This window comes from Lissotriton vulgaris, chromosome 6 (assembly GCF_964263255.1).
Source record: "Lissotriton vulgaris chromosome 6, aLisVul1.2, whole genome shotgun sequence".
Taxonomy (NCBI): Eukaryota; Metazoa; Chordata; class Amphibia; order Caudata; family Salamandridae; genus Lissotriton; species Lissotriton vulgaris.
In genome coordinates this window covers 1,171,992,059-1,172,009,944 of record NC_141694.1, presented here as the reverse complement: position 1 = coordinate 1,172,009,944, position 17,886 = coordinate 1,171,992,059, and the positions used below count along the sequence as shown (strand labels likewise).

The window sequence follows — 17,886 nt, the reverse complement described above, 5'->3', positions numbered from 1 at the left end:
CGGCATTGATGGTGGCTAAAAGGGATATTGCAGTTAATTGGCTAGACCAGACAGCTCCTTCAATGGTGCGATGGCGCAGAGGGGTGCATTGGTGCGCTGCGCAGGAGCGACCAATGTATGCGGCCGGAGGCCGTCCCAAAATGTTTCGGAGGGTATGGGGCAAATGGGTTGGGGTGGTAGAAGATTGAACATTCCACATGATCACTTATGGACTTGGGCGATGCATTGTTGCTTGCTGCTCATATGTTGAATTGTACATGCTGAGGTATTCATTTTTTTGTCACTGTTATGCACTGATCAATGTACTAAGAGCTGGTATTGTTTTCCTTTGCTGCATTTAAAAAAATAATTAAGACATGATTATCAAAAAAGAAACAGGACTTAACATCACAGCCTTAATAAATAATAAAACATATCCAAAGAAACCCACTTCGTTGTATATAGTGATGCTATCAATAATGTCAATGTTATTGAAACACGCAGTATCAATGACGTCATCTTTGACATCATAGATGTAGTCATAAGCCTTGCAACTTGGGTGAGAGTTGAAGTTTGCATGGTGGGAAAGCACCCATGTATGAAATATCTTAGAATCAATGATTCACCCAAAATATTCCTGTCAATTTAACTTTGCAACATTCACATCAATGCCAAGGGTTCTGAAAGTGAAATGCAGTTCAAACTATATTATGACAATTAACAAGAAAACTCTATTGTCATCATGCTGGTCACAACTTTAAAAGCATCTTACCATGACCTGAAGGGATGATGAGCTCACGTGCCTGTTAATCTCATCCACCCACTGATGGCAGATCGAGTTCGGGGAAATGATCAATGTGGCTCCAGTAGACACTGGCTTCATGGCGACCAAGCAGTGGGGGCAATAAAAGGGCTTGATGCTTAGATTTTCCTCTTTGTAGTTCACACAGTCAGCATGCTGCCACAGAAGACATTGCAGACATTGCACACGTGGTTTGTAATCAACAAGTCCAAGCTCCCCACATATACATTCAAAACGATAGTTCAAGGTGCTAAAAGGTAACATTGAACTAGGTGGTGATACAAGTTCCTCTGAAGGAAGGCTTTGTTGTCCCTCATCTTTGAACTCTACTTCAAGCACAATTCCAGTGTCAGTCATTCTCAGTGGACTACAGCTGACAGCACAAGGAGAGGTGGGTTGCACCAATAGAGAGTTGGAGCTTTCATCTACAACACTGAGACAAATTCTTTCCTCCTGAGCACCGTCTTCCTTAGTGCAGATGGAAGGCTCTGGCATCCCTCGCTCATCAGCACTTGTAATGCAGTAATCATGTTCAGCTGCAGTGACACTGACATATGGACGAGCTGAAGAAACAGTGCCCACAGATTCTTCACTCTTTATGTACTCTGCAGCATCATTTTTATCTACGGACCATGATGACTTACGAATCCTTCCTGAAGTTCTTGTTGGCTGTAAAACCTAAAATTAAGTATAAAACACGAATTAGTATTTAACATATTTTGCTGTTAAATGCCCATTTCTCTATAGTTCCTAAGGCAGTGTGATGACATTATGCTTTCTTTTATCAGAGCAAAAGTATTTTTTTAAAAATGCCCACCAATCTTCCTTTAAAAAAAAAAAAAGTAGCATCAATGTGTCCTTTAACAGAAGGTAAACATTATATGCTGCATGCAAAACATAAAAAGCAGGCAAGCGGTGTATAACTTGTGTACATAAGAAGCTATGCAAAACTAATTAACATAATTAGTGTTTCAACCCACTTAGTCAGGTATGTGGGGTGGGATACAAACAGTACTATTAGCTAACTGTTACAGTAATCAACACAACAAGATATTTAGAGGTTGGCATGTGTACTTAAAAGGCAGATTTAGTGTTCTCAAAAACTGGAAAGATGCTTTTCATTGTAAGATCTTTATGAAGCATTTGCGTATGAACATCTTTTGAAATGAATTGCTATGAAAGTATAGTATATACCCTTCAATCTCATTGTGTGGGTTACCAGAAGGATAAGTTACTTACCTTTGGTAACTCTATCTAACCGAAGACTCCTCACTTAAGAATATTCCCCAGGTGACAGACTGGATCTGGAAAATCTTGAGTAGTACCTTTGCGAGCCAGTAGAAGCCGTTGTTCGGCTCTGCAGCGTTGTCGTCTAAATCGGAAGGGACATTGCAGTGCCTAATTATGCGCCATCCCAGTGCACTGACATCAGTTTCCTTCAAGACTTGTTTCCCCCCCAAAAAGTAGAGTTAGGTAAAAAAAAACAATGTTAGACCAGTGTGCGGTATCTAATTGTATATTTTAGGCAAAGCGTGCAGTTTGCAGGAAAGAGTGAGCCTGCGAGCCCTCAGTGGGTTGCTTCTTCCAGTGCATAGCAGATCTTTCAAAGTACAATCCATTTGGAGATGGCCTGCTTCTGCACGGCTTTGCCCTTCTTCACTCCGGTGAATCTAATTAAGAGCTGATCGTCAACCCGATGGTCCTTTGAGTGATCAATGTTCCATGCCAGAGGAACACTAAGCCACATACGAATGCCAATCGCCTTACTTCTGTGTGGAACAGGTCCATTGAATTCCGACAGGACAGCCCAGGCCGACGCACCGCCCGCCCTCTGATCTTGAAAATCCTCAATTATAGAAACCGCGACATCCTACTGCAGAAAGCTAGAGAAAAGGCACTAATCCATATGAAAAACACTGTATATCCTTATATCCCGACTACACAGTGTTGGTACAGAGACAGAGATCATCCTACCAGGCTGTGAAGAAAAAAACTACAGAAAGCGCAACTCAAATACATACTTTTATATCTTGCCCGGCTGAAGATTATACATGACAAGAAAACCCACTTTTTTGTAAAGCCCAACAGACGTTGAAGAATGGATGGAAGTGATGTGCATTGGTTCTAGCCAAATCAGCAACCCTGATATCTACTCGCAGGATTCAGATGCACTCCCGAAAAGGACCTCTCGCCGAACTCAGAACCCCAACCGGAGTAAAGGAGGCGTTGGCCCATCGCGAGAACAATAGCGACGAGACCAGGAGGGAGCGATTGCGGTTGCTGGTGCCTTCCATGAAGAATCGCACAAAATCTCTACTGACTCAGAGGACAGTACTATTCACTCGGATTCCGAGCACAGTGCAATTCTCTCACCCACGATCACACAGAGGGCAGCCGATGATATGATCGACAACTGAATACAGAGGACGAGTCAACAATACCTGAGTCGGACGCTGTGGTACTTGCCCTTGCCACTGGCGTGAGTTCTGCGCCTGAGAGACTATCATATCCTTTCACTTGTAATGCTTTATATGTATGCTGATGAACTCCGAGGTTGAGTCTGGGGGTGGGTGGGGCTACAGCCTTATGTCTTATTGATACAACTGTTGCACTCTGATACATCTGGGATATGCGCTATCTGAGGAGGGGCTCCGCAACACTCCCCATTATGATTGATTATGCTAATAACACTGTACCCACCACATCTACACACACTTCCCCCCCGGGGGTAGGGTACCGTAGAGCCGCTGGGTTGCAGACCCTCCTACGACCATGATCAGGTGTGGGGTTAGCTACCTCCCTGCTAGCGTATGCACCTTTATTTGTTCCATACTATTTGAACTCCAATGTTGGAAACAGTGCAGTTTAGGCACTGTGCCAAGTTTTGTTAAGGTTATGGGGAAAGGGGTCTCCTGGTCAGGTCTGCTCTACTGGCTCCACCGGTATGGGAGCTCCACAGTATCCTTTGATACATGGCAGGGAACACTAACACAACAGGGTCGTACAACTTAGTTACATAGAATTTACGGGGATTAGGTGCGATCCAGAAAAGGCACCGTATTCATGCATTCCTCCTTAGACGCAAGACACAGGTGGCATTCCTTCAGGAGTCTCACCTAACCGAATCTGAAACACAAAAAATGCGGAAAAAGGAATATGCTACTTACCAGTATGCATCTGTTTTTGGCATTCGCTAGGCGAGTGACTATTTGGATACGCCACGGGGTCCCCTTTCTTTAACTGGAGCACCGGGTAGATGACCAGGACCGATTCATCCTGGTGAAAGGCACCCTTGATGGCTCCCTGGTGGTCTTCGGCAGCTTTTATGCCCCTAACTTCAACCAGGACCATTTCTTGGGTAAGTGGGGTGCAGTCTTAGCAGACTGGGACGGGATCCCCTGGGTACTGGGTGGGGATTGGAATGCGGTACTGGACACTGAGCTAGACAGGTCACACCCCCCTACATGGTACAAACGCTAGCAAACTAGTGGAGCAATTCACGACATGGGCAAGCGGGTGGACACTTGCTGACGCGTGGCGAAGCCTTTACCCAAACCACAAGGAATATTCCTTATACGCTCCGGTACACAGCCTCCACACCAGAATTGACAGGTTTCTCTGTTCGAGATCCATCATAGCGAAGGCCAAACACTCCACATATCTAGCAAAGACCTTCTCTGATCATAGCCCCTGGAGCTGACACTCCGTTGGGGTATGGTGCCTACCCCAGTCCCCACATGGAAGTTGCACCCACACCTACTTGAAGACGCCCCATTCCGCACAACTCTGTCTAACACTATTACCAATTAATTGGCTGAAAACTGGAACGCAGCTTTCTCTAATTTGATTGAGTGGGATGCTCTAAAAGTGGTGGTGAGAGGGGCGACGATTGGACAGTTAGTGGGGGTTAGACAAGAGACAAACCAAAGGCTGCAGGACATTAAACACAGGTTAGACGCACAGGAGAGGGAGGCAGTGTCAGACCCTGACGAAACGGAGGCATTGCAATCCGCCCAAAGAGCATGCGGAAACGCTAGAGACACTGTGGACAATAGACTACAGGGCATTTCTCCAACGAAAACACACCGAAGCGGATAGATTAGGTGCACTACTTGCCCGCATTGTTAGAGACAGACCAGACCCGCCAATCATAACTAGAATCCGCACCCTAGCAGGACATATAGCCCACACTGAAGACAGCACTCAGCACAGCTTCCGGGCTAATCATTCAACTGAAACTGCCCTGTTGATGGCAGCCGAGGAAATCCGGAAGGGGATGGATGAGGGAGGTAGGGTCACGCTGATTCTACTGGATCTTACGGCGGCCTTTGACACCGTAAACCATGAGGTACTTATCCAACGGTTGCAGTATATCGGTGTCAGGGGCCTAGCATTAGATCTCCTCTCCTCCTTTCTGTTAGATAGGGAACAAGCCATCTCATGAAATGGCCATCAGTCAGATAATTTTACCCTTCCTGGAGGAGTTCCTCAGGGTTCGGCGTTATCGCCTACCCTGTTTAATATCTATGTCTCCCCTTTGGCTAAAATAATAAAGAACATGGGTTTTAAATTGGTGTCATACGCTGATGACACTCAGCTGATTGTCTCTATGCCCCATCTTGCAGACTCGAAGTCAGCTGATTTCGCCTACTGTATGTCGTCAGTTATGCAATGGATGAAATCGAACTTTCTGAAACTGAACACCGAAAAGACTGAAGTTCTCGAGTTTGGACAGAAAGCATCCCTCTGGAACCATACCTGGTGGCCTTCGTCTGCTGGAGCTTGTCCGGTTCCAGTGGTAAAAGCAAGGAACCGTGGGTTCATTTTTTATAAGGATCTGGCTTGGAAGCCACAGGTAAACCATGTAGTGTCTGCATGCTTCTTTGTGCTTAAGGGGCTGAGAAAGATCTGGCCGTTCATTCCTTACCATCTAAAAAAAACTGTCATAACGGCCACTGTCTTTTCTAGAATAGACTACGGAAATGCGGGTTGTGCACAATTGGCCAAACTGCAGTCTATTCAGAACGTGTCTGCCAGATTACTACTTGGTCTGCCTAAATACCACTCCACCTCACAGGCCATCAGTAAGCTGCACTGGCTCCCAGTCCAGAGGCGTATTGACTTTAAGGCGCTGTGCCTAGTTCACAAAGCACTGGCGGGAATGGGGACCCTCGATCTTCAACATCTATTTTCCAGGTACACGCCAACCCGCCCGTTAAGGTCTGCCGCCCACGGGCTGGCTTTGGTGTCTAAGATCAATAGACAACGGTGGGGAGGGAAGAGTTTCACCCATCTGGCTTCAAGGCTTTGGAACGTTTTACCTCAACAGCTCAGGCAGATCTCCAACCACTTGCAGTTCAGGAGGGAAATCAAAACGTGGCTTTTTACTAGATAGGATCGTGGTCATCCCACTTAGCCTGTTCCCTTGCACAGCGCCAAGACGCCTAGGCATTAGTGCGCTTTAAAAATACCATAACTCACTCACTCACTAACACACAAGAAGAAATAAATGCAGCCTTTCAGGATCACCATGAAGCACTCTATGCACCCCCTGCTCCAGTAGAAAGCTCCTCAATCACCGAGTTTTTACAAGACCTCCCCTTCCCAGTGCTATCTGATGCTGGGCAGAAAGATATAGATGATCCTACAACTCAACAAGAAATCCACGCTGCAAACAAGAGTCTAAACCGTAATAAGACGCCTGGGATGGATTGACTCCCTGTAGAACTTTACCAGAACTACTCTGAATTTTTGGTACCCCCGCTGGAGGCCGTATTCAAGACTGCTTTTGAGATTGGCCGCCTGCCAGATTCCACCATGCAAGCATTGGTCACATCCATACCCAAACCAGGGCGAGACGACTTAGAGATATCTAACTACAGACTCCTCTATGTTATCTACTGAATATAAAATTCTAAGCAAGGCCCTTGCTAATCGCATACAACCATACCTTACTACGCTTATCCACAGGGACCAACGCAGTTTCCTACCAAACCGCAGCACCTCTCTGAACACAAGACGGCTACATTATGTAATGAAGGCCACCCCACAAGCTTACAAATACGCAGGGTGTATGGCACTGGACCTTAAACAGGCATTTGACTCCCTCTCCTGGGACATCATGTTCGCGACTCTAAGCGGTTTGAATTCCCGGACACATACCTTAAATGGGTCCGCTTATTATATATGTCCCCCACAGCCAGGGCTCGCACGGGTCGCTACATTTCAGACCAATATAATATCTACAGAGGCACGAGGCAGGAATGCCCTCTATCCCCCCTGTTGTTTGTCCTTGCACTAGAGCCCTTGGCTCTAGCCCTTCGGGTTTCCGGGGACCGGCTTGGCATTCCTATCGATGGAGTATACCATCTAATATCCATCTATGCAGATGACATACTCCCATACTTACGAGGCCTGACCACTGATAATGCCACTCTCCCTAATATATTTGTCACCTTTGAGCGCCTGTCGGGCCTGGCAATAAACCCTGAGAAATCGACGAGCTATTTCTTCCAAGAGGTACCACACCTAACCCGCCTGCAGTTCAGCACCTATACCCTACCGGTAACTCCTACCACCTTTAAGTACCTAGGTATCCAGGTCTACAGAACACAGGAGGGTCAAATTGAGGGTAATATACTACGAGCAATAACGGGGCTCTCTGCTAGTGTAGGGTTCCGGTCCTCTCTACCTTTGTCGGTGATGGGACGGATCGCTATCTCAAAAATGGTGATGCTGCCTCGCCTATTATACTACTTTGTGCATCTGCCCGTGAACCTCCCGCAGTCCATTTTTAACACATTGAACACTATACTGGTGAGTATCATCTGGTGTGCCCGCCGCAGACAAATAAGTCTTTGGAAGCTCCAACTGGAAACACAAAATGGCGGCCTGGGAGTCCCTGACTTCCGAGGCTACTACTACGCAAGCCAGCTCCAGTGGCTCTCATACTGAACCGCGGGGAGGAATTTGCAGGAGATTGGGTCACACTGCAGAGGCTAGATCGTGGTGAGCTGCATTCCTTGCTGTTGCTGAGGGCTAGGATTCCCCCAGACTGTCCTCCCCTACTGAAGATTGCTCTACTATGCTGGAGAAAGGCCCCATCATATACATCTACGGTGATCCCATACGCCGCGAACATTCCCATCCTAGGTATCCCGACACCGCAGGGAAGACTCACGAAGACCAGAATACGGGACTGGACAGACAATGGGGTTGAAGTAGTGGGAGCGTTCTTTGGGGATGCCACATGCTGGATCAAGACTCCTCCTTGCAGGCCACAGGAGCGCAACCACGCTTATATCTCTTACATGCTACTGTGACTCATTACATAAGAACCGCATGGGCCCCACAGAGGAATGAACCCCCACAACATAATTTGGTACACCTCTTATACTATATGTGTCCCGGGGGCATTTAGTACGCTGGCTATACACTGGAGTCCGGGCACATGCAGGAATTGCACTTACCTCCCTTAGGGCACACTGGGGGGACGACTCTAGATTTGAGATCCCGGATAAAGCATGGAAGAGTATGCTGGAGCACCCCAAAAAAGTATAGCGTAATGCGAAACTCAAATTTATTCACATGATGATCCTTCATAGGTCATACCTCACCCCAAAAAAGATACATTGCATGTTACCGGACTCCCCCCACTGTTGAGGAGACGAGGCGGACTTTATCCATATGCTGTGGTCTTGCCCCAGCATACAGGGTTACTGGGGGAGAGTTTGCCACTCATTGACTGTAGTAACGCAACTTCCGGTCCCCGATGAGGCCCTGAGCTGCCTGGTAATCCTTCGTAGGCGCTATGGGGTGCAAAGGGTGCGGTTAAAGTTCTTGGGCCTAGCACTCATCTAAGCGATCAGAGTTCTCACTATGAGGTGGAAGTACCCCAGATGCCCGGCGGTCACTGTTTGGCAAATTGACATGCTTCAATGGGGAAGGGCGGAGGGTGTAGCTCTTCGCAGAGAAGAAGAGCGAGGGCTGAGGAAGCAACCCATCTCACTGGAGTCGGAGGCTATGATAATTGAACTGGAAACACTTGACCTATCCCCTACATAAGCTTCCCCGACCCAGTAACACACAAGAGCGCCTTGTGACCTTTCGGAATCAGGCCCTGAGACCCAAGAAACTATGTTCTTGCCATGAAAATTACATTCCCTAGGAGAATAATGTACATAGACCACCTTTGATTACCGTGTAAGTTGAAGTAAGAATGACCAGGAGTGGGGTAGGGAGGGTTGGGGGTGGGGGGTATAATGAGTTTGCATAAGTTCTTACCAGTTGAATGTTAATATACACAACTTTGTAATGACGCTAATGGTATAACGTTTACACTGTTTGCTTGGTAGCATTATCATCATGGCATACAACCCTTGTTCCTTTTTTCTTTTTTTATAGCATATAGAACAATGAAAACAGAACTTCTGTGTGGCATATATATTGTAATTGACGTACTAAGTGAAAAGAACGAAAAAAACTATCGAGTGAATCCCTCTTATTCTATGCATATGTTATATTGCGGTCATCAATAAAGTGTTAAAAAAAAATACAGATGTTTTAAGCATTACCCTTTTCCACATGTTTTTAGGATCTTAGAGGATTAGTAGTTTGCGATCATATATTAAATGTGCATCTTATTACTAATTTGCACTGGCCTTTATGTACAGCAGAACTAGGGACTATTGGCATGTTTTGCATATGATTACTGTGACTCAATTTGCATAATGTTTACATATTTGATAGTCTGATCTGTATGGCTTTTTATCTAGAATGTTTGTTGTTTTAACTGCATGTTTTTATGTGTACTTTTATGATCTGTTGTGATCGAAATACATTTAATATGATGATGACGTAACCTGACAAGAACCACGGGGGACCTAAAAGCTCACCTAACATTCAAGAAGATGCTACCCTTTCCATAGACGTGAAGAATAGAATATATAAAATGATAATGCTTCAATAGCTTCTATATTACTTTGGTAATACATCTGCAGCTACTCCCCGGAAAGATCTTTAAAGAACTAGATATGTTGCTGGGCAATCTTATTTGGTATTCCGAAAGACAGGGTTGTGTTGACAAAGATGAAACTCTCAACAGAGCAAGTCCGATTGGGGTCGCTAATTTTAGGCTTTAATATATAGCTACCCAACTGCAGTAGATGGTTTAATGGCTTGCTAAGCGACACTTGCTAGAAACCAGCTTAAAGGTACCGCAGACACAGGAGGGGCTTCTGAATAGCATCTTTCATCTTCTGGTCCCTCACACTAAAGGACTTACTATAATTGTACATATAGCCAGGTCATGCCCCAAAAAAGGTCTGAAGTTCAGGCAACAGGTTATTCCATGTGCCCCACTAATCCCCTTGGAGGACATTCCCAAGCAGTCAGGATTTTTCACAGAGTGAATTGATGAAGTGGGATCTAAAATGTATAGGACTTATTCAGTTACGGTTCCCTCGCCCCGTTTCAAATGCTTGCATTTGGTAAGGGACTCCACAGGGGGCAATTCCTTATCATAGAGGTCTGACTAGGGCGGTATGCAATACTTCAAATATAACTGACAGTGAACGTCAAGCAAACACACTAATACAAATACTTCCCACGATGGGGAAGGTAGGAAATTAATCAGTTGACTGTATCGTGCCTTAATGGAACTCTCTGTGTAATCACTAAATCACCTTTGTGAGAAATGGGAAAGTGAGGTTGGAAGAGGATTCAAATATACTGAATGACGCAGGCCCCACCTACCCATTAGAAAGTGCCTCGTAATGCCAGATTCAAATATATACAATTCAATCTTTGTGCAAGGGGTATCTGAACAAAGCAAACTTAGAAAAATATACCCTGGCACATCTTCAGGGTCCGGTTCGAGGGCGATGCAGGTAGACTGAGGGTGCCGAGCGTCAAGGGCGGTGTGCCGAATACGCTTCCACCCCCCTCCTGAGACCCATGGTGTTTTATTTTAATACCTACAAAGTGCAGAAACCGCAAAGTTGAAGCCTCCTAAACCAGGAGTTATTAGGAAGACAGTTATTCTTCCTAATTTTTTGCACTTTTTTCACTTTTTTGTTTATTTTCACTTACACGACCCTAGGTAAGGGTGGGCCTTAGCGCGTCCATACCGCCAGGGTATAGAACACTTACAGTCCTGATGAATTGCCGGGTAAAATCACACCGTTTCTATGGCAAGAAACATGTCGACTAATACATAGGAATCTACCACTCAGCTAAAAGTGGACTGCTTCCATACACATAAAAATTTTAATAATGTCTTTAGTGATCATAGAATAAATAATTACCTTCTGATACACTACTGACTATTTTAATACCCGATGATGAAGCATGTCATCACTAGGTGGTGAGTGAGGGCTTTCCTTAACATCCCAGTGAGGTTGTTTCCGTTTCTTAAATTTCTTGCTCCCTACTGTGGTCAAGCCTACTCCTTAAGACACTCTTTTTTTGTTTATTGATATCTAATCTGTGCCTACGATGCTGGGCTGCACAGACACTGTTCCTACACATGATGTGGGGTTGTCGAGGAATCAGGGTATTCCGGCAAGAGGTCACAGAAACTCTAGCTGTAATAACGTGTTGCAAGGATATATGCAACATTGAAAGATGCTTTTGGGGCTCTTTAAGCACTCATAACAGTGCAGAGCGAAGGCAATGTTCTTGGATATCGCTCTAATCATGACTCATAACTATGTCAAACAAAGCTTCTGCCTTTCCACCCCATGCCAGATAGCTAAAGATTCCACTAAACTGGGCCATGCAGAAAGTACTGCTCTACACAGGGAAGATAAAAGTGGCTGGGAAAACTTTTAATAGTCTCCATCAATGGGAGGAAACGCATATTGCCCTCTCCAGTAATTTTAAAGATAACAACATGGCACCATGCATTTCAGGCTATAGACCACCAATAACCTAATGGTGACAAGAGCAAAGAATGAAAACATTTACTTGTCCACAACCATTCAGGAAGATTTATAACGCTTCTGAATTAGCACACACATACCCCTGGGAAAACAAGGTACACAGGCAAAGAGAAGTCCCCCCCCCCTCCAATGCTTGACCTGCCTTAAAGTTCTATTAAGTAATATGCTTAGCCCCTTCATTTGCCAGATAATCCATTACACTAAATGATGCTTCACATGCTTGACTTAATTTGTTTTATAGGTTTATTTCAATAAGGCTTACTAGAGGTAAACCATGATGTTACTTTATTGTTATATTAGAATGATTCTTTACCGACAGCGCTGCAGTTATGACTATATACAAATCATAATTTTATACTGTCATGTGAAATATTATGGTGGATCATTAAAGAGTATAAATTAATTTTCTATCATTTGTTTCAAATCAAGAAGTTTCTTTGTGTGCTGTTTAATGACGGGAGCCATTTTGAGGTTAGCTCCAACTTTTCTACAATAAATTAGCATTTGTTGTATTAGCTACACTATACTCTTGAATGACAAGTTTTAAATTCAAATTTTGAGCTCAGAGAACACAGGTCTGGAGGCCTAAGGTAACTGGATGCACTTTATGTGGGAATGCCCAGAGATGAAATAAAGAAAATTGAAGCTATGTGTATGTCCAACCTAAACGTATGTGTGACACTGCTGGGAAGACCATATTTACTATTTATATAGCACAACACCACCTGGGCAATGCACGGCAGTACACTTAAGTGGGGATTGACATCTTTGAATGACAGTTTAATTTCACAAATTTACAAGCTGTAGACATATGAAGGTGAATATGAGGTTGGTGTTAAGACCAGATTCCAAAGTGAGAAGCTTTGCCACTGGATGACATCACTTCCTCTGAGCCTATGTGCTATGTTACCATCAAAATATGGTTGTGTCACCTATGTCAGGGATTAAAATGTTAAGCCTGAACATACATGTATCCAAATTCAAACAAGTGAGATGTGTTGAGTGCATATTTCCTTGTTCCAAGTCCAGCAACTGCACAGGTGTGCATCTGTGTGATATACCCTGGGGCAACCTATTTTTGACGAGTGTTTATGTGATCCGAAGTTTTCAGTGTCCATTCCTATTTTGCCTGATGATGTTTTCCTTCCTGCTCAAAAAAAGGAGAGTGTTTGATAAAAATATATTTGATTGAAAAGATGCCATTGTGTTGGAGGGACACCAAAGCTTTAAGTACCAAATAAGAACTGGCACCTACAAAATGTTCAGTGTCGAGTCCCCTGGGCAAAAATGTATATTGGGTCACTACAAAGTCTAGATCAGAAGGATATTACCAAAGTTGAGTTAGGTACAACGGGGAATATGCATACAAGGATATTTCTATCAGTATTCAGTGCAACCAATATAAGTAAGCCAATACCCTCTGAAGAGTCAGATGTTGACCCGGTCAGTCACAAAACTTTATTTGGCCAAATGCGGCCAAAAAAATACAGATGAAATAAACATTTTATAAATAAATAGAGCAGCTTTACAAGGTTCAGGACACATCTGGGGGTAATGCCGTTATTTTCAGGAAAGATACTACATAGGGTGCATACCAATAATATATACATACGACATCTATAAAAGGACCGATGGGAAAAAAATTAAAACAGTTAAAAAATTAGATCAGTTCCTAACATACAAATATGGTAGGGGTGGGGTAGTTACGTTGAGCCATATTTGTTTCTAGCCCCCAGTGAAAGGCGGACAAAAATTTCCGGCTGCCATGGACATTTTTCTCTTTCTCCAGCCTTTGCAATCTCTCGAAAGCCACCTTATGGGAGTTCATATCAAAGGAGCAAAAAATAGGGCATATAAATTGCTTCCTAGCAGGAGCATACAGAGGGAAAAATACAATAAAGTGCAATGTGCTTTGAATGGCAGTATTGTTGCATGGGCATCTAGGCAGTGGTTCTCCCCAGACTATATTCCTGGGAAAAGCAACTATCAGATGCAATAGACATACTTGTCGTCTTATTAAATAAAACGTAAGGTTCCTACTTGGAAACCAAGAGAGATGAGGCTAACACCCCTGTGTCAAATTAATTGAGTTATAGGTGAGGCATACAAAAAAATATCAAACGCTGCTTGGTGGGTCTTGTCTTGCACCCCATCAATTCTTAACAGTTCTGATAAACCACTATCATGATCACTGGAAATCTTAGCAGTATAGCAGTTATAGGAAGCCCAGTCTGGCTTGAGCAGTTATCCTGCTACTGTCATAGAAGAAACACTATGAATAAAAAGTTTGAAATTGGCATAGGAAAACACGTAATGATAGTTTAATAGAAAGAGTGAATACATTCTGTAAACCAAAGTAGTTTCTAGCCACACAAACAATTGAAGTGTTCTAAAACGATAAGGATTTTCCAACCCTAAAAACATTGTTAAAATACCCCCAAAAGAAGTCAGGAGAAGCACATGTTCACAAGGCATCTATACAATACCTCACAGTACAGCCGAATAAAAGAACCAAACCTCACAGATACTGAAATTCTCAAAATGGCAACAGTAATCACATAAATATAGTCCTCATTTTACCTGTTTAATTGTCTTGATGTGCTTTTGTTCCTTGTAGTTTTTTCCAAGTTTGAAGGACCCAGAGAGGCCATGGCCTTTTACCTGTTCCAGTACATGTTCTCCGATTAATTTTTCTAAAGTCTTTTTGAGATATCGCCGATTCCGCTGCACATCATACCTGTACTCGGCACTTACATACTTAAAGATGGCAATGATAGAAGCCCCCTTCTTCCCATTCAGCTCTTTGACAGCCGACAGAAGCATCACTCTCAAACCTATCAAAAAGATAGAGAATAGAATAGTCAGAAACACAAAGATGCAATACCCTGGGAGAGAAACCAAATGAAAACATTTCACTGAAAGACATACCAGCATCCTTCTGTACTAAAAAAATGAAAATTATAATCAATAATTTACAACAATTTTGAAAAGAATACAAGACAAATTAGACAGGTAATAAAAATCAATTTGTATACCTTTCCAATCAAGTGAAAAGACAAAAAGTATTCCAGGAGGGAAATAGCCTTCTTTTTGGTGAAAATACTAGGTGGAAATATAATAGTGTACTGCCAAACAATATAATCCATGCAAAAATCAAAGGTGGCTCAAATTAATTTAAGAAACATCTGGGGATTTAGTGAGTCAACTGAATTGTTTTCATGTAGCTCGCAGGTAACCCTTCTCTGTTAGTATAGACAGAGCAGGCATAGAAATATACACTTGAGAATTTTACAAAGATCATGTGCTTTTAAGCGTATTGAAACTTCTTTAGGCCTGGATCTTTGGACAATAAGCCATTGGTGGCCTGGCTTTAGAATCTTCACAGTGTGTTTATTTTTCATGTACTAAAAAGGAACCAAATCAGTTCATGAAAGAGAGCAGTCCGAGATACAATGCCAATCTTACTTGTAATCATAGCAGCACACTAAATAGAGAAATGGATTGGATATATGCAACACTATAGGTTCCACAAGCAAAGTGCTGCAAGCTAGAATGCCAGGAGTGGGGACCTAAGGAACTTTGGCAATACTGCAGTAGTTTCAGGTCTGCAATGAGGTGAGTATGTCCATTATTGAATCAGTATTAGCGCTCAACAGTCAGGACCACTTTTGAAAGGCCAGGATCAGTCAAAAGTAAGTATATCATATGAAAGGGCAATAGGACTTGGGGCACTCAGTAATGTGCCAAGCACACTTGTCCATCTGATTGACACTCAGTCTCAATGGGAAGACATTTGCTACTTTTCGTTGATAACCGATGTTTATTTTTGGCCATACTCATTTTGACAACCACTATAAAATGAAAGGATGAAGGGACTTATTGGAATATGAGCTTGTAATAATGAGCCGAACACAAGCCTCTCTAGTGGATGCAATAGTCCAAAGAGCCACCAGCCTCAGCTCAATTCAAATGCATGACAAATTAACAAATGGAAATAAAATATATATCCTACTCCTACCACAAGGGCACATGATTGCGCTGCAGCAGCTCCTCTAAAGGCATTGAGAGGTTGTTGAGATACTGCCATGTTTCATGTGGCGGCTCAGAAAACTTCTTTATTTTAAAAAAAATAAACTCTCAGAGCAGGAGTTTGTTTTTGAAAACAAATCATTATTAACCTTTACATCCTTAGAGTTTTCTCCTACGGTGTAAGAGTAATTTTAGTTTTTTTTCAGCTTAGGACCACCAACCTTTACTTACTAGTCACGAAAAGCTAAAAAAAGTACCTCAGAACGTCCACCCACTCTAAACAGGGCACATGTGTCTACATTAATGGCCTGTAGAGGGATGGCTGCAAATAAGTTTTAGGAGGCTGGTCTAATACTTATTTGCGAATTATGGTTTTATTAGAAACTACAACAAAAAGAACATAAGGCCAAGTATAGACACTTGTTGATATATATGTTAGGATAAGGAGGAAGTGGGGTCCCTCTTAATGTCTTCTTTATACTCTTCTTTTCCACGTGGTAAGGTGCCCCCATTTCACATTGGAGAAAGAAGAATGGCAAGTTGATTCTATATAGGTCATTCAAGCTTGCCCTGGACTGATCTGCAGTACATCTTTTCACCTCTTCCAAGGATTTCTCATGCCAGAGTTTCTATGCAGAGCAGCCCCTCAACCGATGTTCACCCATACTCTCAAACAATTAATTTCTTATTTTTGTCGTTTTTACTCAAACAGGCTCATATTCCACTTGGTTATTATAGGATGCTTAAGTATTTCTGTTCACTAGCTACACATTTCCCAGGTGATTTCCCATCACCATCACCCATGTCTACATGTAATGCAACACACATATGCACTTCTTGTTCTGTTCAGGTTTAAACGTTTATATTGTGGGAGAGAAGGAAAATAAACACAAAACAAGTTTTTCCGGTTCACGGGTACTGCCCCAAGACTACCACACCCCTCTTGTGGTGGACGTTTCCGCTACCGTTGGTGGCATCCACCAGTCCTCTGTCCAGTCGTCCTTCTCTTACTCCCCGTTCTCTCCTTCTCTCCTGCTCCCTGGTTGTCAGCATCCAGGTACGAGCCCTACCCGGTTTTCTCAGGGTGGCCAGTGTATCATATCATGACCTTTCTGATGAGTCCAGCTTCCTCTTGAGTTTTCAACCCACTCCTTGCGGGGTCTAGCTCTCCGAGTCCTCTCAACTCCGTTTCCTCCTGCTCTCTTTCTTCACTGGCCTGGACGTCCTTTTCTCCACCACCTTCCAGTGGTAATAAGTCCGTTTCACCTTTTTTCCCGTCTCTGCCCTGTCTACTCTCCTTTTAATCGGTGTCCTTTCTCTTCTTCTAGGTTCTCCGCTCGGTTGGGGCTTGGCGTTGTAGAACCTCCCTTTCTTTTTTAAGGTAAGAATATGTGTGTTTTTACGGTCCCTTCATATGGCAAGTCCGCCGGACACATGCACAAGCAGAGCCAGCGTGGGGACCTTGACTGTGTACACATGATGATCGCTTGGCTCTAAAAAGTCTGGGGGAACAGTAAGTTCTGTGAACAGGGTACTCCACCAGTATTGTGGCAGAGTACCATGTCTGGCAAACGTTAAATTATGTCTTAAATCCCTTAATGCCTGTTCTTATCAAACTGACCAGTCAGAATTTATATAGGATAGGAGCTGCAGCAATAGTATAAAAAATATCCTTCACATTATTGACAACAGAGAACTAGCAGGGAAGAATGCCTTGCTCTGTGTGACTGACGTGGACATGGACTCTTTCTAACGAAGCTCTAAGTTGTTTGAACTTTGTCCCAGATTCTGAAGGTGAGTCTTTTGTGGCTACACACTTTCAACAGCGAGTATTAAGGTGAATGGAGTGCGCTTTATCCACATACAGAGGGCGCAAAACAGGGTTGGGCCTCTACCATTCACACAGTACATGGAGCACATTGTGGAGAGAGTGATGAAAAAATGGAAACCTCAGGAGTTAAAGTAGAAGGTACTAACCAAACGGTGAATGTATGCTGATGAAATTCTAGTCTCCCTCTCTAACCCAGTCTAATTCCTTGGAAAAATGATAATGGACACAAAGCAATTTGGAGCCATCTTCGGGGTCTTCCTCAAGACCAAAAGCAGTTAATACAGAGGCAGATCTTTATCTCCTGG

General features: G+C 43.5%; 1 protein-coding gene across 1 annotated transcript in view; it reads right to left on the bottom strand.

Moving 5' to 3' along the window:
- The window catches only part of SHPRH (SNF2 histone linker PHD RING helicase), a 759,436-nt gene that overhangs the window by 466,767 nt on the left and 274,783 nt on the right, over positions 1-17,886 (bottom strand). The window contains exons 8-9 of the mRNA XM_086927277.1: positions 14,302-14,555; positions 752-1,459 (exon numbers count right to left, since the gene is read on the bottom strand). Of these exons, the coding sequence (XP_086783403.1) occupies positions 752-1,459; positions 14,302-14,555 (962 nt within the window). The remainder of the gene's footprint in view (positions 1-751; positions 1,460-14,301; positions 14,556-17,886) is intronic.